The sequence below is a fragment of the Phascolarctos cinereus genome, unplaced genomic scaffold (genome assembly GCF_003287225.1).
Source record: "Phascolarctos cinereus isolate Bilbo 61053 unplaced genomic scaffold, phaCin_HiC Scaffold_3;HRSCAF=262, whole genome shotgun sequence".
Classification (NCBI taxonomy): domain Eukaryota; kingdom Metazoa; phylum Chordata; class Mammalia; order Diprotodontia; family Phascolarctidae; genus Phascolarctos; species Phascolarctos cinereus.
In genome coordinates, this window is record NW_027555736.1 from 190,155,712 (window position 1) to 190,179,881 (window position 24,170).

The window sequence follows — 24,170 nt, forward strand, 5'->3', positions numbered from 1 at the left end:
TTTCATTTTAAGAAAAGTTCTCTTTATTCCTATATTTTCTACTGTTTTTTAATAGGAATGGATGATGTATTTTATGAGAAGTGTTTTCTGCATCCATTGAAATAATCATATGATTTCTGTCTATTTCATTATTGATGTAGTTAATTGTGCTGAAAGTTTTCCCAATACTGAATCAGCCTCCGTTCCTGCTATAAAACCCACCTGATGATAGTGTGTGATCTTTGTGACATAGTGATGTAATCTCCTTGCTAGTATTTTATTTAAAATTTTTGCATCAATATTCATCAGGGAAACTGGTCTACAGTTTTCTTTCTCTGTTTTTGTTCTTTCTGGCTTAGGTATCACTGCCATATTTGTTCCATTAAATTATTTATTAAATTATTTATATGATTTATATAGTATTGGAATTAATTGTTCTTTAAATATTTGGTAGAATTCACTTGTGAATCCATCTGGTCCTGGGAATTTTTTCTTAGGGAGCTTATTGATGGCTTGTTCAATTTCTTTTTCTAAGATTGGGTTATTCAAGTATCCAACTTCCTCTTCTGCTAATCTGGGCAATTTATATTTTTGTAAATCTTCATCCATTTCATTTAGATTGTTAGATTTGTTGGCATATAATTGGGCAAAATAACTCCTAATAATTGCTTTAATTTCGTCTTCATTCCGGTGGTGCGTTCACCCTTTTAATTTTTGATACTGGTAATTTAGTTTTCTTCTTTCCTTTTTTTAAAAAAATCAAATTAACCCATGGTTTATGTATTTTATTGGCTTTTTCATAACACCATTTCCAAAATGGTTGGATCAGTTCACAACTCTACCAACAATACATTAGTGTCCCAGTTTTCCCACATCTTCTCCAACATTTATCATTTTCCTTTTCTGATATATTAGCCAATCTGATAGGTGTAAGATGGTTCCTCAGAGTTGTTTTGATTTGCATTTCTCTAATCAGTAGTGATTTAGAGCATTTTTTTCATATGACTATAGATAGCTTTAATTTCTTCATCTGAAAACTGCCTGTTTGACCATTTATCAATTGGGAATGACTTGTATTCTTATAAATTTGACACAGTTCTCTATGTATTTGAGAAATAAGGCCTTTATCAGAGATACTTGCTGTAAAGATTGTTTCCAGATTTTCTGTTTTCCTTAGAATTTTGGTTGCATTGGTTTTGTTTATGTAAAACCTTAATTTAATGTAATAAAAATTATCCATTTTGTATTTCATAATGTTCTCTATCTCTTGTTTGGTCATAAATTCTTCCTTTCTCCATAGATCTGACAGGTAAACTATTCCTTGCTCTCCTAATTTGCTTATTGTATCACCCTTTATGTCTCAATTATGTATCCATTTTGACCTTATCTTGTAAACCTAGATTTTTAAAAAAAGTATGATATTGAAGTTATTGAATTATTGAATAAATAGTTATTATTATAGAGTTATTGAATATATTGTTTTCTTGGTTCTACTTACAGCACTCTACATGAGTTCACATGTCATCCCATGCTTCCCTGAATTCTTCATCTATTTCATTTCTTAGGTGCAGTAATATTCCCTTACACTTATGTAACATATTTTTTTAGCTATTCCCCAATTGATGGGCATCTACTTTGCTTGAATTTCTTTGCTACACCAGAAATGCTGCTATGAATATTCTTATGCATGTGGAACTTTTCTTTCTGTCTCTGACTTCCCTGCAATATGTAACTAGTTTCAGAATCTTTAGGTCAAGAGTATGGACATTTTAGTCTTTTTTTTAAGTCTTTTTGCTTAAGCTCAATTCCAGTTTTCTTTCCAGAATGGCTAAACTGATTCACAGCTCCACTAACCGTGTATGTGTGCCTTTCTGTCCATAGCCCCTATTGCACTATTTCCATATTTTATCATTTTTCTGCATTTCCTGATACTTTCAGATTTTATTATCTGATAACTAGATTATATTTGATCTTTATCCATGTAAGGACTATTCGAATGCTCAATAACAGCCAAGTAGTTCTAGGATTCGGTGTTTCCCAATTTTTTTCCTCTCCAAGTCCTTTCAAATTTCCCATGTAAATAAGTTTAGATGAGGCAAAGACCATGAAGCTAAGTCCAGAGAGCAAAGTCATTATCCTTCCTACCTAGCCAGATTCCTGGCCTTTCATAAGTATGGAGATATAGTAAGAAAAAGCCTGAAAAACTTTTGAGTTCACCTTTACAATGCTTAATACATGGTGTTGAAGTCAATTGAATTCAGAGTCATCTGGCCAAAAGTTGCATGGAAATCCAAACAGCAGCAGGTCAGGTGCTCCCTACTAAGTCAGACTTCTGCATAACCTGAAGGAACACCCAAGAAAGAAAATCTAAATCTGGGTTCAGGCTGTCCCACTGTATCCAATGCTGAATGTGGTGAGGGAACCCAAGAGGAAATTCTGCTTTCAAGTCTTTCCTTGGACTTGAAACCCCACTCAGACCTAGGGACTTTACTGATTCTTCTAGCAACAGGTAGATTCTGTCCAATCTCCATGACAAGAAAACTTATTTCTCTTTCTTTTTCTTAAGACCACAGGTCTTGAGCTGGAAGGGAGCTCAGAGGTCATTTAGTCCAACCTCATTTTATAGGTGAAAAGACTGAGGCCAGGTAGGGTGGCTTGTCAACCACAGGTGGTGTCAGAAATAGGGTTTCAATCTGGGTTCTCTGATTTGGTATCTTTGACCTTCCACTCAAATAGCTGACTTTCTTTTTCACTTTTCTCTCTCTCTCTCAAGTTCTGCCTTGTGAATATAATGTGTTCCTTGAGTTACGCTATTCCATAGGACTGGAGGAAGAGGAGGATGGAGAGCCTCAAGACAGAATGGACTGGTCAGTAGCCAGTCTGACTCTTGCTTAGCCTTGACATACCAGTGATCTTTTGCACCTGCCTCACTTTGGAACCCTGCTTTGGCTGCACCTGCTGAGCTAGCCCACTGAAGAGCTAGCTAGAACTGGCTGAAACCAGTCCTGTGGTTTGCAGATGCCCCCTCCCCAACTCATGATGAACAAGAACATCCTGCTTCAATGTTCTGGTGGTTCCCAGAAGGGGCTGACCCTTCTCCTCCTCCTATATCTTTCAGTTTAGTTGAAAACTCCTAAATATATCAGGCATTGCCTGCAGACCTAGACCCTTTTGTACTCTGTGTGGAGGCGTCTTCTCATGTATGTCTTTGCTTTCTCTCGTAATAAATTAAGTTGATACTCAGCCTGGTTATAGTGTCATTCAGACTTAAGAACTCTGGTCAACAGTCCCATTAACTTGCCATAGAGGTAGTATATGGAAAGTCTGTTGGACTAGGAGTTAGAAATACCAGGTTCCCCTTTTGCCTCTGTTTCTTACTATCTGCATGACTTTGAGCAAGTCTTTTCCCATGTCAGGAAAATAAGACCTGCCCTACCTACCCTGAAGGATCATTATTGTGAGGGCTGGATGACATAGTCAATGAAAACCCTTCAAAAGAACTAGGATACCTTTTTTCACCATCACAAATCAATTCAACAATTAATCTTAGTCCATGAACATTTTGAAATGTGACCATTTAACACAGACTAGCAGACTCCTTTCAGTTTTCTCATTTGTAAGATGAACAGGTTGTTGGGCTCCCAGCTCTAAATCTATGATCTGTTGATACTGTGTCATCGGAAAGCACTTGAAAGAGAAGCATTTATTCACAAGTAGATTTTAAAGCTGAGAAATAACATTTGGACTTTCCCCCCTGGAGTGGAAGCAGAGGAAATGAATAAGGGTTTTACTGGGGAGAGGGGGTGGAGGAGGGAGGAGTGGAGTGAGGGGTTTGGGTGTTTGCCCAGGGATTGCAAGGCTAGGTACTGGCTGCTTCTTCCTAAGGTGATGAAGGACCTGAGAAAGGAAATCCAAATTTGGAGTCTGGTTGTCTTGTTGTGCTATGCCTAGGAGGGTGGAGCCAGTACTTTTAGAGCAGTCCCTCCTCCTGCTTGGAGACTCAATCTCTGCCAAGGTGTTTGCCTTCAGAACCCAACAGTTTCTTAAGGGAGCTTCCAATCCATCTGAGTGAAATGGTTGCAATAACTTTCTCTCTTTTCATTTTTGGGTGTTCAAGGAAAGTAAAATATCTTTCATAATAAACTTTTTAGGGGAAGTTGGGGCAAGAAAAGGAGAATGCGAAGACAGAGATGGTACACCCATTTAGCATCATTCATCTTGTACTGGATGGCAGGCTGCACATTTTTTTCTCAGCCCAGCTCTGGAGCAGGAATTAGAAGGTATGTATATATGTATATTTTTAAAGGGGAGCCAGGAAGGAGAGAAAAAGAAGGGAGCATAATCAAAACGAAAGAGGAAGGAGAGTGAGGTCAGGAAAGAGCACAGAATCATTTTGAGGTGACAGCCTGTCATCCAAGTAGACATGCCTAGAGGCAGTTACTCCTACCCACATTCACATATCCTCTTTCTGAACACCTACAATTGCAATTTTTCGAACACTAATGTCCCCGAGTCCTTTAGACATAAATCTGTGCAGTATTGCTTTCTTTTTTAAGTATCTCATAGGAGTTTGTATTGTCTCTCCAAAGAGATTATAAGCTTCTTTGATCAGTCACTATGTTTAATTTTATTTAATATCCCCCTGCACATCCCACAGTGCCAGACAAGGCACCCAACTTAACCATAAACCTAGCTTGAAGACACCAGGCAAGGCCAAAAATAGGTGTTAAATACTTGGTTTGTCCATTCAGAGTAGACGGGACCAACCCGGACAAAACTGTAAGTTAAAGGTTTTTCATTAGTGTCTCCAGACTCAGTTGTCTTGAATCTCAGTTCTCCTGTTTTTCATTGTGAGCCCCTTGGGGGCAATACCCTCATTTTGGTTGTAGTTCCCTTGGGGATATTTTGTTTCATTTTATTGTACCTTTTTATGTAAGTTTTATTTTTATTCTTCTTTCTTTTTAATGAACAAACATTCATTTTATATCCTTCTCACCTCCCCACCCAATTAAAAGAAAGAAAAACAGAAGCCATGAGAATAGTCAAGCCAAGACAAATGCCCACATTGGCTGAGTCTGAAAATGTATGTCTCATTCTGCATCTTGGATGGATCATCAGGTGGGTGGTATGCTTCCTCAATCAGTCCTCTGGAATTATGCCAGCCCCTTAATTTTACAAATGAGGAACCTGGCCAAAGAGATGAAAGTGATTTGGTTAACTTTACTGTAAGAGGGACTAAGTAGCAGAGATAGAGGTGCAGATTCCATCCCTTTAAGTCCCCCCACACTCAAGTCCCCTACCTGGAGGGATCCTCCTCCCCAGAGCCACATGACATTCTGTTCCCACCCCTTTTTTCTGCTGGGTCCTCTGACTCCACTTCATATTCACTCCCTCAGAAGCACTCTCCCAAGAGTATCCGGGACATCCAGCAGAAACTAACACATCAAGGTAAACAAGAGGCCTAATTGATCATCTCTGGGGTTCTCTTAAGGGAGAATGACTAAATTCAGTTAATTCTATTACTGTTCAGGTGAACCTCATTTTATGCAATGTGTTCCTGATACCTGTCCTTGCTTCTGCTGTCTGTTCATGTCTTTTAAAAATCTAAAGTGGTTTCTAAATTACCTACCCTTGTTTTGTTCTCTATTCATGGATTTTTAAAAATCTGAAGTGGTTTATAAATCTAAGGTGGACATTGACATGGATCTTTTTAGGGTAGTGTCCCACACGGATTTACCACAAAGGTTTCTTTAGATATGTCAGGATGGCTTGGTTGCTTTTGGAGGGGTAACTAGATTCTAAGCCCTGAGACAAAGAGAGACTACCCATAGCTGTTGTGTGGGAAAGAGTCTTAAGCAGAAATTAACAATCAGCCAATATTATACTACAGTCCTGAGGATATCTGCTTCAACCTTGAAAGTCTTCCCAATTTTGACTTTTACCTCTTCATATCTTTCACACCCTTTAGTTCATACTTGAAGGGGGAAATGTTATAGAACAAAGATGGTTGTACAAGAATTGATACTCCATGCACAATTTGCTTGGCTCACCATGCATACCTGTTTCTGCTACTTTAAGTAGTTACCTATAATAGACTTTAACATATAGATAGTAAACTGGTATGTCCTCTTAGCATTTTTCTTTCCACATTCCCTTAACCATCTCAGTCCCCTTGTTCCTTTAATACTTTAAATCCCCTGTCTTCATTTGCTCAGTTTTCTCAGTCACTGTCCCCTAGCTTCCTCTGCCTCTGCTGTTTTCCCCAACACCTTTTCTTGCCTTCTTACACCTCATACCTCCTCCACACCATGTACTTTGTGATCCAGTGACACTGGTGTCCTTGCTGTTTAAACAAGACACTTACCTCCCAACTGCAGGCATTTTCTTTTCTTTTCTTTTCTTTTCTTTTCTTTTCTTTTCTTTTCTTTTCTTTTCTTTTCTTTTCTTTTCTTTTCTTTTCTTTTCTTTTCTTTTCTTTTCTTTTCTTTTCTTGTGAGGCAATTGGGGTTAAGTGACTTGCCCACAGTCACACAGCTAGTGAGTGTTATATGTCTGAGTCCAGATTTGAACTTCAGGTCCTTCTGAATCCAGGGCCAGTGCTCTATCCACTGCGCCACCTAGCTGCCCCTGCAGGCATTTTTACTGGCTGTCCCTCATGCATGGAATCTTCTGCCTCCTCATGTCTATCTCCTGACTTCTCTGAGTGCCTTCAAGTCCCATCTAATATTTCACCTTCTACAAGAAGCCTTTCCCAGCCATTTTTATTCCAAGTTCCTTCCCTCTTTAGGCAGGTAGGCGACTTAGAGCATAGAGTGTTAGATGTGGAGTCATGAAGACCTAAGTTCATATCTGACGTCGGGTAGCTGTGTGACCCTTGGCAAGTCACTTAACCTCAGTTTGCCTCAGATTTTTCATTTGTAAAACTGGAATAATAATAGTACCTACCTCTCAGGGTTGTTATGAGGATAATATGAGAAATTTGTAAAGTGTTTTGCAAACTTTAAAGTGCTATATAAATGCTAAGCTCTTTAGCTCTGTGTGATTATCTCAGATTTATCCTGTATATGTCTTATTTGTACATTGTAGTTTGCATGTTATCTCTCCCAATAGACTATGAGTTTCTTGAGGGCAGGAACTGATTTTCTTTTGCCTGTCTTTGGATCCCCAATGCTTAGCAAGGTGCCTGGAACATAGCATGGGTTTAATATATGCTTGTTGACTTGACTTGATGAGTCAGTGGCCCCAACTGGGAAAAAGTTTGTCCCCAAATTATGGGTTTTCAACTCAATCTTTAGTTTTGTATTTTTATTTTTTAGCTTGGAAAAAAACTAACAAGAGATGGAGAAGAAAAAAGAGAAAGAATCTATTTCACTTTCTCCAACAGAGAACTATATGGACAACCAGGGACTAGATATGACGGTAATTGTGTTTCTTCTTATACAGAAATATGTGTGTTGGCCTCAACATCATGTCTAAACCATTGCTCTTCTCCTTGACTTACACAGACTTTGTGCATGTTTTTAGGGGGAAGAACCAGACATTCCAGAAAAAATAAGGAATGAAGATACAGGAATCAACTTGGGAAATGGATCAGAGCTTTCCGCTTTCCAAAGGTGCAGCATGAAATTTCATGGGGATGAATGTAAAGTCCTACAAGAATTCAGAAAAACTACTATACATGTAGTTTTCACTGGTTGTCTCCCTTATCTGGAACTCTCTCCCTCTTTATCCCCACCTTCCTTGGCTTCCTTCCCAACTAAAGTCCAATCTTCTGCAAAAAGCCTTTCCTGGTCTGCCTTAATTTTAGTGCTTTCCTTATGAGACTGTCCACAATTTATCCTGCCTATAGTTCGTTCTTACCTGGTTGTGTCTTGTCTCCATTGGACTATGAGTTCCTTGAGAACAGAGACTGTCTTTTGACTTTCTTTGTACTCCCAGCACTCAGCACAGTGCCTGGCACATAGTATAGGTTCTAGCAGACAGACTGATTGACAAGGAAAGCACAGAGAGTAGGTCTGGTGAGACAAGTTTGTGCAAAACTGGGGATTCTGGGATTTTAGTTTCCCACAAGTACAATATGAGTCAACGGTGTGATACGGTAGACAATAGAGACTGTCCAGACAAAGGGAAATGGAAGCCACGTTTCCCTGTGTCCTGGTCAGAGCATAGCCAGGGCTATTGAGCTCAGTGCTGGTCACTACATTTTAGAAAGAACATTGACCAAGTGGAATGAGTCCATAGGAAGATGATGAGAGGATAGTAAAGGGAGAACCAGGTGAACACCAATTAAGAGCTGGAAGGTGCCTCACGTAGAGGATGAGAGACCAAATGTGAACAATGGCCCTTCACCATTGCTCCCTGAAACAAGTATTACTGCATGGGAAGCAGATCTAGAATCCACATGCAGTCGCTTAGTAGGTGCCATTTTCCACAACTATCCCAATATTTGCTATTTTCATCTATACTCCTTCGAATCAAACTTGTGTTCTTCCCAGAAGCCTACTTCCCCTATCTAGACTCTAAAATAACCTTCTGGACTCCAATTTCCTGAATGCTCCCACCAATGCTAGATTATCTTCTCGTTCGCTCTCTGTCACTCCCTTCTGTTTCTGTGTCTCTTATATCTGTCTTTCTTCTCTATTCCTTTTTCTTTCTCTAGCATTGCCTCTATCTTTGTCTCTTGCTTGTTTTTAGTTTTGGCTAGGCAATGGGGTTAAGTGACTTGCTCAGGGTCACACAGCTAATAAGTGTCAAGTGTCTGAGGCTGGATTTGGACTCAGGTCCTCCTAATTCCCAGGCCAGTGCTCTACCTGCTGCACAACCTACCTGCCCCCATCTCTTTCCTGTCTGTCCATCCATTAGATTGTAAGTTCCTTGAGATTAAGGACTGCCTTTTCCCTCTTTTTACTTTCCCAGCATTTAGCACAGTGCCTGGCACATAGTGGTGATGAATAAATATTTATTGACTGACCAACCATCTCTATCTCTCTGTGGAAACTTTGGTTTCACCCCTATTCAAAGGCAGCTTGTTAGAGTGGAATGACTATCTAGGTTAAAATGCCACCTCTGATGCTTCCCTATAGCCATAGTCCAAGTCCAAATTAAGCCACTTCAGTTCATTCAATGTAAAACGAGGAAGCTTTTCAGGTCCCTTCTAGCTCTATTTCTATGATCCTATGGTTCCTCCGTGTTCCCAGTGAGCCCCTCCCCCCTCAGCTGATGCAGTTGCCTAGGCACACGGAGAAGTTAAATGACACCCTCCTATTCTCCACCATAAAAACTCTCCCTGGAAACACCACCATCCTCAAAGAGAGCCATTGGGCTCAGAGAAACAAGGAGGTCTGCTTGTAGGGTTTGGGTGTAAAGCTCACAGATATCAGAGACAAGTGAGGAGCTAGGGTCATTCTGAAGCACTCATACTATTGGTACCTCCTAACAACCCAACCAATTAGAGTAAACCCCCCACTGGAGTTTTCTCGTCTGTAAACACATTGATGGACTGTTCAAGGGGGTGTCTCTGGGGGCTAGAAAGCCCAGAAGGGCTTTTTAAGAGACCTTCACCTTCCCCCACTTCAGAATGTCACTACTGTGCATTCAGTGACCTTAGGGGACAGCAATGAGTGAAAACCTTCTATGAAAGAGGCAGAAAAAAAGCTATTCCCTTTCCTGAGGCATGAGGGGTAATCTGGGAGACCTCTTGGTCCAGGTGGGATGGAGTTTGCTGGGATTTGGGGCCCAGAAAGGGTAGATTTAACATGACCAGGATCAGTTTTCTTCGTGCCAAAGACCATCATCTGCTGAGTGCATCCATTGAATAAAGACAGAATCCAGGAGTCCCTCCTGGGCTGGGAGTCTAGGAGCTGATGAGAAGGAGCTGAGGTCATTCTAACTTCTTGCTATTTGCTCTTCGATAAGGAGGAGCCAGGAGCCTTTCTCCAAGGTACAACAGCTCTACAGAGCTCATGCCCAGCTGTTCCAGAGAATCCTATGGGGCCTCCTGTGTACAGGTGAGACATTCTGAGTGCGGTTTTCTTCAAATACTGAGAAGTGAGAGATTATATCACTGTGGGATTGGGTGCTGCATTGCTATAAAACATGCTGCTAGGTAGGACAGTGGATAGAGTGCTGGGCCTGGAGTCAAGAAGACCTGAGCTAAAATCCTTCCTCAGAAACTTACTAGCTGTGTGACCCTGGGCAAGTGACTTAACTGCTCTGTGTCTGCTTCTGTAGGGAATAATATCCCCTACAACACACAGGGTTGTTGTGAGGCTCAAATCAATTAAAATATGTAAAGTACTCTGAAAATTTTTTAAGGTTTACCAGAATGTCTTTAGTCACAGTTGAAAGTAGTAATATTGGAAAACCTTAGTTCTCCATAGATATATGGGCAAGTCACTTAATGCTATTTGCCTCAGTTCCTTATCTGTAAAATGAGCTGGAGAAGGAAGTGATAAGCCACTCCAGTCTCCTTGCCAAGAAAACCCCAAATAGAGTCAGGAAGAGTCAGACAGGACTGAAATGATTGAACAACAACAACAAAATATATGGAAACCGTTTCCAAAGCCCTAATTTTTTTACACGAGGAAAATTAGACATTTTGTAATCATTAACTGAGTGGTTACCACCCCTTGTACATAACACTTCATCTCTCTACATGTGCTTCTTACCTCCCACCCTATCCTGAACTTGATGCAATAAATCCCTACTTCTTTAGTTTACAGTAGAAAATTGTGTTAAATTATAAATATCATCACCAGAGGTTAGCTGTATAGACAAATATTGTATTAGCAAATATCCAGTTTCAAATTAGATTCCTAGAACTTGGAAAAGTAGATGTTTCTATTTTTAAAACAAATTAATAAAAGCATATTTTGTTCAATGGGAGGAGACTAGAACCTCGTCAGTGCTCCAATATGAACTGGGCACTTGCTTTATTTTAGCTCTTGACAAAAAAGCTTTTGAAAGTTGTATACATATTTGATTAAATTATATGGAAATCTTCTTTTTTTTTTTAATTGTCCCAGAATTGTTTTAATAGAGATCAAGCTTGCTATTTCAGGACAGTAGGACTGAGAATCACCAGCCAAAACTAAATGGCAGCCAGAACCATTATGACTTCATTTTGCATCCATGCCACCACATTTGTCTTCAGAACTTTTTAGCTCCATTGCTAAAAGCTGTTGCATTATCTTTTAAACTTTCTGATCTGTCTTGTAGCTCACCTAGTCTCTCTTCTTTTTCAATTACCTTGGTAATATTTCCTTGCATGACGCCAATTCCTTCCACCTGATTCTATACATGCTGAGGTCTACATCTTAGTCCAGATGGACTCCTTAGGGAAAAAAAATCTTCTTCATCTGAATCTTTTCCCAAAAGATTTCTTCTTTTACTTTTCATGGAACCAATGACATCATCATCATTTAGGTAGTACCTGAATTTAGGAGACATCTTTATTACTCAAAAAGTTGTTTTCCTCTTCCCAACTTTAATAGGCAGATATGTGCCACTTAGGCATCTAGGCAGGCAGACTTCTGGCTGTCCCTCAGAGCCAGGGTGGGATGGGCTAGCCTAAGCTGGATTCAGGGAAGGGAAAGGAAGAAAGTAGGAAGAAGAAGAAGGGGAGGAATAGGAAGAGAAAATGACCATGGATGCGGACCCATCTTTAGCCACTGTGCTGCTCTTCCAGATCAGTAAGCATCTGTCCTTTTGCAAATCATTTTTCCCCAATAATATTTTATTTTTTCCCAGTCACATGTCAAAACAATTTTTTAATATTCATTTTTTAAAATTTTGATTTTTAAATTTTCTCTCTCCCTCCCTTACCTCCCTCTTCCCTGAGACAGTAAGCAATTTGATGTAGGTTATACATGTTCAATCATGCAAAACATATTCCCATATTAGTCATGTTGTGAAAGAAGATGCAGACCCAAAGGAAAAAAAATCTATGAAATAAAAATACAGAAAGTGAAAAATGGTATGCTTTGATCTACATTCAGATTCCATCAGTTCTTTCTCTGCAGGTGGATAGCATTTTTCATCACGAGTCCTTTGGAATTGTCTTGGATCATTGTATTTCTGTGAAGAGCTAAGTCATTCACAGTTGATCATTGTACAGTATCTCCTGGTTCTGCTCACTTCACTTTGCATCAGTTCATATAAGTCTTTCCCAGTTTTTCTGAAATCAACCTGCTTGTCATTTCTTATAGTACAATAATATTCTATTACAATCATATACATATCATATACAATCACAACTTGTTCAGTCATTCTGCAATTGATGAACATCCCCTCAATTTCTAATTATTTGCACTACAAAAAGCACTGCTATAAATGTTTTTTTGTACAAATAGGTTCTTTACCCTTTTTTTTTAATTGTTGTTCAGTTGTTTTGGTCATGTCAGATTCTTTCTGATCCCATTTGGGCTGTTTTTGGCAAAGATACTAGAGTGCCTTGCCATTTCCTTCTCCAGCTCATTTTATAGATGAGGAAACTGAGACAAACAGGGTAAAATGACTTGCCCAGGGTCACACAGTAAATGTCTGAGGTCATATTTGAACTCAGATCTTTCTGACTCCAGGCTTAGCACTCTATGTACTTCGCTACTTAGCTGCCCCTGCAAATTTCAAAATATTATATAAACACTAGCTATTATTATGACTTCATTGGTGGGTGGTAGAGTTTTAATTTTTTGTTTTTTGTTTTTACCTCCTAGACCTAATATGCTGTGTTATAATCACATCTCATTTGCTTAAGGGAGAAAAATTTAAAAAGAAAAAAGAAAAATCAAAGAATTACAGGCTTGCTCAAGGCAGGGTGGGCTCAAAAGAAGAACTTGTCTGGGCCTCAATTATTTTTTTGTTTGTTTGTTTTTGGCTAGGAAATGGGGTTAAGTGACTTGCCCAGGGGTCACATAGCTAATAAATCTTATGTGTCTGAGGCTGGATTTGCACTCAGGTCCTTCTGAATCCAGGGCCAGTGCTCTATCCACTGCACCACCTAGCTGCCCCAGGCCTCAGTTTTTCATCTATAAAATAGATAAGCTCCAATTGAGCCAGCATGTCACAGGGGATAGGTACTAGAGTTATGGTCAAAGCCTACCTCGGATACTTAGTTGTGATGTGACCCTGGGCAAGTCACTGAACCTTTCCGTGCTTCAGTTTCTTCATTGTAAAGTGAGGAAGTCAGATTGAATGGTCTCTAAGGTCTTTTCCAGCCCTAAAACTATGATCCTATGATCCTTCTAGTTTTAAATCTATAATCCTTAGAATCTGAATCTAGTACTCTTACCACTCCTAGACTATGCTGCTTCCTTAGGCCAGCCTCTAAATTGGTAGTCAAGGAGCCAAAGTCCAGAAAACTTTAGTGAACTCCCCTAGGTGACATTGAAACTCACTCTCATTTGAACTGGTCAAAGGAGGGAAGAACACACATACACTCAGTTGGGTACAGAAATACATTTCACTCAGCAGAGAAATAAGAAGAAAGGAATTCAGGAAAGGGGAAATAAGAGGCAGGGGAGATTACGGGAGAAATTAGTCCCAAGCAAACCAAACTCTAACTAAAGATGTACAAAAATATATATAGCTCTTTTTGCAGTGGTAAAGAATTGGAAACTCAGGGGGTGTCCATCAATTGGGCAATAAATGATATATGAATATGATGGAGTACTATTGTGCTTTGAGAAATGGTGAAGGGGATGGTTTCAGAGAGACCTGGGAAAATTTGTGTGAAGTAATAGAGAATGAAGTGAGCAGATTCAGGAGATCAGTTTACAGAATGACAACCATATAGTAAAGACAAACAACTTTGAAAGATTTAGGAACTCTGATCAGGGTAATGTTGAAACACAATTTCAGAGGATTCACAATGAAACATGCTACCGACCTCCTGAGAAATGAGACTTGGAGTGCAGAATGAGACATATATGCATATACATATGTATTTATATATTTTTTCCTTTTAGACATGGTCAAATGCAGAAATTTGTTTGGTGATACTTGTTTGTAGCAAGTTGTTTTTTTTAATTCTCAATTGAGGGAAAGGATGAGGTAGGAGAGAGAAAGGGCAGATATTTGCTGATTAAAAAAATAACATTAAAAAAAAAAGAAAATGACTGATATCTGAGCAACTCAGCTTAGGCCAAATGCCATAAAATGCCAAGGGGTTGGGCTGAGCTTGGGAGATCATTGCAGGTCTTTCTTGCTCAAATCCTTAAAATTCATGGCAAATGTTCTATTCACCCCCTTAGAAGTTCATTCCCTCGGATGAACAGGTTGTGGTATATGAATGTAGTGGAATACTATTGTGCTATAAGAAATGATGAGCAGGCCGACTTCAGAAAAACCTGAAAAGACTTGCATGGACTGATGCTGAGCGAAGTGAGCAGAACCAGGAGAATGTTGTACACAGTAACAGCCACGTTGTATGAAGATTAATATTGATAGATTTAGCCCTTCTCAGCAATGCAAGGATCTAAGACATCTCCAAAGGTCTCATGATGGAAAATGCTATCCACATCCAAAGAAAGAACTATGGAATTTGAATGCAGATTGAAGCATATTATTTGCTATTTTTTTCCTTCTGTTTTGTTTTGTTTTCTCTTTCTTGGGGTTCCTCCTATTGGTTCTAATTCTTCCTTACAACATCACTAATGTGAAAATGTGTTTAATAGGAATGTATATGTATAGCCTATATCAGATTGTGTGCTGTCTTGGGGAAGGAGGCGGGGAGGGAAGGGGAGAAAAATTTTAAACTCAAAAACTTATGGAAGTGATTGTTGATAAATCAAAATAAATTAATTTTTAAAAAATCAAAGACATATACAGAATAAAAATGGAAGGCTAGAACAAATGTATCAGGTGAATCCAAAAGGCAGTGGTAGAAATTATGCTGTCAGACAAACAAAAGATAAATAAATATTCACAACATAAAAAGAAATAAGGAGACTACATTATGCAGAAGACTTATGCCTCAAAGAGGTCATTGATTAAAAAAAAAAAAGAAAATCCTCATATACACCTATACTTTTACAGCAGCATTTTTTGTGATAGCAAAGAATTGGAAACGATTGAGCAATGGCTAAACAAATGTGGTACGTGAATGTAATGGAATATTACTATGATGGGCAAAGAGAAGCACGGGAAGATTTACATGAACTGATGCAGAGTGAAGCTGGCAAGGCCAAGAAAATAATATATACAATGTAAAAGCAAAGAACAACCAGAAAAACAATCAGAAATGAATGTTGCAAGATTACAAAGAACAAGAGCTACTCCAAAGAAGAGATATGAGAAGACATCCCTTGCCTACCTTTTTGCAGAGGTGAGAGAGCCACAGGTGTGTTACATTGTATATATTTTCAGATTTTTTTTGGCCACTGGTCAGTTTTGCTGATTTTTTTCTCTTTTCCTGTTTCATGTAAAAGTATTATTTGTTATATGGGATTGCTGGGGCGTAGGAAAAATACTGAAAAAAATTTTAGTGATGTAAAAAATAAACAAAAGACATGATTAAAATTTATTTTTACAAAAAAAAAGGTCCATTCCCTGACTTACATCCTTTTCTCTTTCAATTCTCTTTAGCCTATTTTGCATATGTCTTGGTGGCCTGTATCCTGAATTTCCAAAGAGCCCTGGCTTTGTTTGTCCTCACCTGTTTGGTCCTCGTCTTTTTGGCTTACAATCTCATTAAAAGGCATTTTGGGAAGAAACTGTTGAGATATGGGAAGCCTTTTGAAAATTCTCAGCTGTGGCGTTGGCTAAAATGGTGAGTTGGAAGAGTGCTTCAATGACTAAGCACCCCACAGTTTTGTTGTTTTTCAGATAGGTGCCACCTTTACTCCAAATTCTAGAATTATTTTCTCATCTCTCTTTGTCTTTCCTGTGTCTCTGTCTCTGTCTTTCTCTGTATCTCCTACGAGAGATTATTGCTGGACTCACTGGGGCCATTGGGTTTAGCTCTGCCTCTTAGCATGCCCAAAGGGAATAATGATATTTCAGAGAAAGGGAATCAATTGACTCACCATTCAAATGTATTATGAAGCAGCCTTATTTACTGTTAATAGTTTCAGTTCAGATTGGTTTAGAAATGACACAGTCTCAGGTTTTATATATATATATATGTATATATGTATATATATACATATAGTATTTATTATTAAAATAGTAATAAAGGTAAGCGATAGTATAAGTCTCAGTAAGTAAGCAATAGTATTATAAGTCTCAATAGCTAATATAGGTCTCAATAAGTGAATCTCAAACAGTATGTCTCAATAGTTAACAATAACAACTTGTCTCAGTATCAAATCTTACCACAATCGATTATCACCATCAGGGGAATCATCTACATCTGGATCACACAGCTGGTGAGTCCCCGAATCAGCCTCCAGAGTCCCAACGAGAAAATCTGTGCTATGTGTCCATACCATGGGGGAGGCCCAAAGATGGCTCAGGACTACCCACCTTTCATGATTCCTTCTAACAAAGAAGGCAGCTTGCCAAATAAATGTGTGATTGGTGGGAAGGGAGCTGTTCTCAAAACATCCTTGAGAATATTATTGTTGATGAATATTCAGTTTCTGGAGGGGTGGCCAGCCCTTCCTGAGAGCAAATACTATACACAGTCCTTCAGCATCTAGCTAGGAATAAGATTAATATGAAAAAGAGTCAGGGTCAAATTGCAGGCATACTGAGTGAGGTCAGAATGTCTTTTTTAATTTATTTATCACATTCGGCCCTACATTCTACCAAGCTCATTTGTAAGAGATGAATACCTGGAGCTGAGTAAAAACAAAGGAAGTTATACAATTAAAAACACATGGACCAAAACACAAAAATATAAAATTAATATACCAGTGGGGATTAAACCAATCAAATAAGATGTAATAGATGCCCCCTAGGATTGTGTCCAGAATACTTGGGACCTGGTATCTTGCATCCATTGAGCAATTTCTTAGAGATGGTGAATCTGAGTGTCAACTTGCCTAGAGTGATTTACATACACACAAATGAAGTATTTAGTACCATACATACTCCTCCTTCAGCAGCTAGTAGATAATCTAGAGCTATCCTATTATCCATGACTACATTGGCTAGAGAGTCTAATGATTCTTGGAGGTCTTGGAGGCCACATGCTGTTTCATACACAAAGATAGGGGTGGTATAATGTCCACACAAGAAAATATATTCTTTAGGGGCACGAACTGTGGATGGTGACTGTTATTTAGCATAGAGACATGTTGAGACCAGGAAGTACTATAGTTGCATTGTGATATATAATAAGGGTGAAGGGATGTTTTTAACAGATGATTTAAAGTCTTCTGTGAGGGAGGAGGTTTAGATGGCGTTAGTGTGTAAGAAACATTGTTATAACTTTCTCCTTGATACAAAACAGTGACTTTGGGAAACCAATATGAACAATTGTTAGGTAGATACATAAAAACACTCGTAGTACAATTATTACATACAACATGAGTAAAGTTTTCTGGATCAGCAGTGAGATTATCAAAAGTAACACATATACAAGTAAAGGGACCTATCATTGCTTACATATTTACATTTATAAGTACAGGACCATAATGCTTGCTAAGATTATATGTCCAGAAAGAAAACAAGGGGTATCCATTATGGTATCCCATATGGGTTCCACTAGTAATGGCATGGTAGCATACACAAAGCCATAATACATGTGAGAAACAGTGTTATTGGTGCCTTGTGCAATAATTTTGGTGGCCTTTGGTCTATCACTAGGGTGTCATTTTACCCAGAGTTCATCAGGAATAAAATGTAACATGTGAGAATATACTTATTTTAGATGACAAAACAAATAACAATTGAAAAATGATAAAACAGTAAACAATAATCATATCATATAAAGGCTGAAGAGAGACATGATCCTAGGGCTTTTAGATGACAAAACAAATAACAATTGAAAAATGATAAAACAGTAAACAATAATCATATCATATAAAGGCTGAAGAGAGACGTGATCCTAGGGCTGGAATCTGAGTGCAAGCATCCATCATTTCCCCATCAAACAAATGAGACCCAAAATCTTTTGGGGTGAGGGATGAAGGTCTTGGCTTCTGAAACTGCTTCTTGCTGAGAATGGACATGTAGCTGTTCCTGCCTCTTGGGGTCCTGTTGAAGTGGTTGGCTCGTTAGCCAATGTACAGAACTTCGCTGGTTTCAAGTCCAGAAGGTGATGGGTCATGGTCTCCGACAGAGGGTGATATCTAGCCTGAGAGGTCATTTGCAAGTGGAAGGCACTGAGCCTAGAGAAGACAAATCTGGCAAGGAGGTTAAGCAAACAAGGGCCAAAAAGGAGTAGGAGGACAATTACCAGAAGCAGAGTAAATATGGACTGGTATCCTTCTGATAGGGCCATCTCAAATTTCACGAATTTTCAAGTTTTCAAATTTTCAAATTTTCAAATGAGGCTACTTAATTTTCCTTTCTATCTCAACCATAAGACAAGATAGCTTTTATTACTCTTCACTAACATAACTGTATTGCTCTAAACAAAAGAGATTCCTGACTTTAACTTCACAACTAAATAGATACACATCTTTGTTTCACAAGCCTGTTTATCCTTCTCTAATTATATTCACTCTGGAAATAAGAGATACGTCAAAAATTGAATCTTTTACATATGATAAATTCAAACAGTAATTTTAACTCTTGTTTAAACCATGGAATGACTACAAATTAAGATCAAAACAGCAAGATCTCACATACTTACACTGTGCTCATATCTTTTACTGACTACTTGCTCTGATCATAGAAATTTGCTATAAAAGGATAAAAAAGCAGGGACATATGACATATCAAATATGACAGGATAAAACATCCTTAGCTCTGTTTGAATTCAGATGACAGTCAAAGTTCTCCCACCATGCAGTATCAATTCCACCTCATAGCCAGACTCAGGAACAGTGAGGTGGGAAACATTCCTTTTCAAAGGAACACAGTGGGGAAACTGAGCCAGGAGGATCCCATCCTGGATTGAGGCTAAGATTGTCCTTATGACTTTTTCCCAGATGCAGAACTCTACCTGTTAACAGCACAGGATCACATTTCCCCTGAGTAGCTTGTGGCAGTTCTCTAAGTTACTGGTTTAATGCAGAAAATCACACCCAAATTCAAACTCAAAACAAAATTAGTTACAATACCAAGAGTCTTTTACCTCAAACAGCAAGTTTCACCAATCACTGCTTAGAGCCACATACAGTTATTTTTACTCTCATGGAGTTGCAAGAGCAACAAAAATTTACCAGGACTCACATACATAAGGCATTCCATTTGACATCTTTCCTTCTCAATTTTAAACTTGTCCTGGTGTAAAAGCCAGTCATTGGAAATCCTTTCTATCTAGCGTACATAAACTTGCAATTTCTCAGCACACCAAGCTCATTGTTTAGGAACTCCATAACCCAAACAAGTTCTTTTCCTGGGGAAGATGACCTTGCCCACGCAGGTGGTTTCCAGGGTCCTTGGCAAGTTTACAAAATAAGGAGAATCAACATGGACCCCAAAGAGGTGCTTGATTCTGGTGCCTCTGCCCGCCAACCCCCATACCTCAAGGAGGTAAGCAAAAACAATCAGGATAAGGTTTTCACCCAATCCCCTCCTTTCCACACACAGTAATCAATTAACAATTTTAGGTTTTAGCATTAAAACAGTAAGTCCAAATAACTTAGTTAACAACCTTACAACTTTCATGAGTGATAGCCAAATTGTTTTAGCTGTGATCTCTTCTTTAACTACAGGCAAAGGTGGAAATAGCTGGTTTTCTAAATGGCAGTTATAAAACATTATAAGACAAGGATACCAGGATTGATGAAATGACATAACTGGTTTTACACAATTTTCCCACCATCTTTTAGTTTCTTTCAGTTCATATATTAATAACATCTAAATTATGAAAGTTGCTTAATATAACTGATACAAAAGTTTGCCAATTTGAAACAATATTAGGCATTTAAAACTTTAAACAAACACATCTTTAAACAAATAGAACAACACATCTTTAAACAAACACAACTTTAAACAAATCAGGTGACTCCAATTCTGTTGAACATATTTCCAAATTACCTTACATACAAAATCAGGCATCTCATCACCATTGGCATTGTATACTGGTCACATCTAATTAAGGGGGGCAGGTAGGTGGTGCAGTGGATAGAGCACCAGCCCTGGAGTCAGGAGGACCTGAATTCAAAATCTGACCTCAGACACATAACACTTATTAGCTGTGTGACCCTAGGCAAGTCATTTAACCCCATTGCCTAGACAAAAAAACCCCAAAAAACAAACAAAAAAACCCTTCAAATACATTTGGGGCAGCTAGGTGGTGCAGTGGATAGAGCACCGGTCCTGAAGTCAGGAGGACCTGAGTTCAAATCCAGCCTCAGATCAAATACTTGACATTTACTAGCTCTCTGACCCTGGGCAAGTCACTTAACCCCAATTGCCTAAAATTAAAAAAAAAACCCAACCACATCTAATTAAGGAACTAATAATAATAGTTAACATTTATAGCGTCTGCCCTCTGTCAGGCATTGTATTAGGCACCTTCTAATCATGTAAGGTAAACTGAGATAACGTGCTTAATGCTACCCAGGCAGCAAATTTCAAATCCATGCATTTTCCCAATTTGCCTTAGTACCAAATAGTATAATAAATTCTGACTTATCTTAAGCATCAAGTTAGTAGTGAAACATTTCACTTAAAATATGACTGGAATGAATTCAATTACCTTTTGGTTGTGTTCTGGTACACAAAAACTTTTCTCTTTTATGTGAGGCAAGAAAGATTAAGTCAACCTGCCTCTCTTTGATCTGAGAGGAAAAGGTTCCATCTTTCTTTCTTGTCTCTTCCTCTACATTCAAACTTGGCCAGAGTTGGAATGGAGAGAGAGAGAATTTTTTAATTTATAATTAAAATTATAATTTTTACAATTTATAGTTTATAAATTTGCAATTTTTATAATTTTCCAAAAGTTTCCAAACCATTACTCTCAAACCCTCTGTTCACACAGTTTGTGCAAATAGATTATGCCTTTCTTTTTACCGATACTCCTCTCATTCCTACATGTTTATACTTTTTTGCCTTTCCTCCTATCTACTTATCCCTCTGGTGGATTTTGATTAAAGCCCCTTTTAAAACTGCACATATCTTATTTCTTTCTAATTCTGATCTAACACTTCTCTTACTCTCCTCAACTTGCTTTTACCAAGCATATAACCTAAATAATAAAGTATTTTTCTCTCTCTTTTTCTCTCCCATCTACTCGCTCCTCTGAGGCTGCTGCAATCAGAGAGGGAGGGAGAAGAGGAGAGAGAGAGAGAAAGCGGCACTCCAAGCAAAGTCCAGCTGTAGCCATTGAAAGCTACTCTTGCTGGCTGGCTGCATTTTAAACCTTACAGGGTACGGATTATGCACAGACACTCACTCACACCACACAGAGACATAAACACAGAACAAATACAGGTAGGGTAACACCAAAAATGACAAGGAGAATCCAAAAGCTCAGAGAGGATTGTCAGAAATCCCCTGTACAATCCAACCATTTTGGAGAGCAATTTGGAACTATATCCAAAGGGCTATAAAAATGTGCATACCCTTTGACCCAACAATAGCACTTCTAGGGCAATATCCCAGAGAGATCATACAAATGGGAAAAGGACCTACATGTACAAAAATATTTATAGCAGCTCTTTTTGTGGTGGCAAAGAATTGGAAATTGAGAGGATGCCCATCAATTGGGGAATGGCTGAACAATCTGTGGTATATAAATGTAATGGAATACTATTGTGCTATAAGAAATGATGACAGGCTGACTTCAGAAAAACCTGGAAAGACTTGTATGGTCTGTTGCTGAGTGAAATGAGCAGAACCAGGAGAACATTGTACACAGTAACAGCCTAGTTGTGTGATGACTAATATTGATAGACTTAACCCTTCTCAGCAATGCAAGGATCTAAGACATTTCCAAAGGCCTCGTGATAGAAAATGCTATCTGTATCCAAAGAAAGAACTATTGAGTTTGAATGCAGATTGAAGCATACTATTTGCTATTTTTGTTTTGTTTCCTCTTTCTGGTGGTTCCTCCTATTGGTTCTAATTCTTACCTACAACATCACTATGTGAAAATATGTTTAATAGAAATATATATGTATAGCCTATATCAGATTGCATGATGTCTTAGGGAAGGAGATGGGGAGAAAAATTTAAAACTCAAAAGCTTATGGAAGTGATTGTTGATAATTCAAAATAAATTAATTTTTTTTTTTAAAAGAAATCCCCTGCACAAATCAGAGAATTTTTTTATGATCTACCAGGTTGTATAGAATTAGGCAAAATGTTCGTTTTTAAGGTCTTGGAGACTGAGCTTTTTCCAGTTCTGTAAAAGATAACCTATGAGCAGATCCCTGGGTGTCGGAGGGGGGAAATTTGTCCATCTCTTTCTCTGCTTGAGCTTTTTCATCCATCAGTTTGTCCCTTTGCTGGTGCATGAGCCAATAGGCAGCCAGGAGAGGCCAGCCTCTCTGGCAGACAGTCAAATGATCTTTTCCTTTTTCAAAAGGGAAACTTCCTAAACAGTGTGAAACATCCAGAGGTTCTGCTTTCCTCAATTTGCCTTCCCAATAATCACAAGGGCCTATTCTCATAACCCGCTCTCTAGCGAGGAATACATAAGGCATATCTTCCCACCCTAGAGTGTCAATGGGGCTGTTTTCTTTGAGAACAATGGCATTTCTAAATCCATCCTGTTCATGACTCCACAAATGTATTGTGAAGCAGGCTTATTTACTGCAGCTTAATTTAGTTTTGGTTTAGATTGGGTTAGAAATAACACAGCGTCTCAAGTTTGATACATATATACATACATATGTGTGTGTGTGTACATATACATATATACACATATATATATATATAATTTATTATTAAAATAGTAATAAAGGTAAGTAAGTGATAGTATAAGTCTCAGTAAGTAAGCAATAATATTATAAGTCTCAATAGTTAATATAGGTCTCTATAAGTAAATCTCAAACAGTAAGTCTCAATAGTTAATAAGGTCTTAATCAATAACAACTTAAGTCTCAGTCAGTATCAAATCTTACCACAATCGATTATCACCATCAGGGGAATCCTCTACATCTGGATCACACAGCTGGGGAGTCCACAATCAGCCTCCAGAGTCCCAATGTGAAAATCTCGGGCTATGTGTCCATACCATGGGGGAGGCTCCAAAGATGGCTCAGGACTACCCACCTTTAGCATTTCCTTCTAACAAAGGAGGCAGTTTGCCAAATAAATGTGTGATTGGTGGGAAAGGAGCTGTTCTCAAAATATCCCTGAGAGTATTCCTGTTGATGAATATTCAGTTCCTGGAGGGGTGGCCAGCGCTTCCTAGATGCAGATACCTTAAACAGTCCTTCAGCATCTAGCTAGGAATAATATTAACATGAAAAAGAGTCAAGGTCAAATTGCAGGCATACTGAGTGAGTTCAGAATGTCTTTTTTAATTCATTCATCACAAATGTCCGTATCAGGAACAAGAGAAATGATGATCCAATTCAATGAAATAATTGGACAATGAATAGACAAGCTTTGGATGGGGCATTACTGTTTTGCTGTGTTGATATTCTGTTCTAGAAATTACATACCTTCCCCATCTACCCTGACATTCTCATATTCCTGCATCATATCTCCAGCCTTCCTGGAACTATTGGTAGTGCTGACAGATCTGCTGACAATGAGGAATGGGTCATCATTTCCAACAATATGTTTGTGGTCTTTTGCACAGGGTAATGTGCAAACTCTGAGATTCCCCCTGTTTTTGGCTATTCCTCTTGTCCTCTTAGAGTTGTTCAATGGAAAGGCCAGGTATAAGGGGCCAGTGAGAATTTATATTAGCCTAAATCTACGTAAGTCCATCACTGAGAGACAATGTGGTACAGTGGAAAGGGTGATGATTTGAAATCAGAGTATCTGGGTTTGAATATTGGCTCCGAAGATTACAATGTGTGTGATCTTGGGCAAGGCACTTACATTTCTCTTGACCTCAGTTTCCTCATCTGTAAAACAAACAAGTTAGCCTAGAGGATAACAAAGATCCCTTCTACTTCTAAATCAATGATCTTTTCAACAGCACTCTGAATCATTGAAGTAGGTGGCATTATAGCATA

General features: G+C 38.5%; 1 protein-coding gene across 2 annotated transcripts in view; it reads left to right on the forward strand.

Annotated features, from left to right (window-relative positions):
* Window positions 1-1,641: 1,641 nt before the first annotated feature.
* The window catches only part of LOC110223730 (sodium/nucleoside cotransporter 2), a 63,510-nt gene continuing 40,981 nt past the window's right edge, over window positions 1,642-24,170 (forward strand). The window contains exons 1-7 of one of the 2 annotated variants that reach the window (XM_078151389.1): window positions 1,642-2,846; window positions 4,131-4,259; window positions 4,995-5,097; window positions 7,296-7,398; window positions 7,504-7,592; window positions 9,895-9,986; window positions 15,562-15,745. In XM_078151389.1, coding sequence (XP_078007515.1) covers window positions 7,318-7,398; window positions 7,504-7,592; window positions 9,895-9,986; window positions 15,562-15,745 — 446 coding nt within the window. In that variant the 5' untranslated portion in view covers window positions 1,642-2,846; window positions 4,131-4,259; window positions 4,995-5,097; window positions 7,296-7,317. Of the gene's footprint in view, window positions 2,847-4,130; window positions 4,260-4,994; window positions 5,098-5,263; window positions 5,428-7,295; window positions 7,399-7,503; window positions 7,593-9,894; window positions 9,987-15,561; window positions 15,746-24,170 lie in introns of those variants that run through there. The other variant, XM_078151390.1, reaches the window with a different exon arrangement.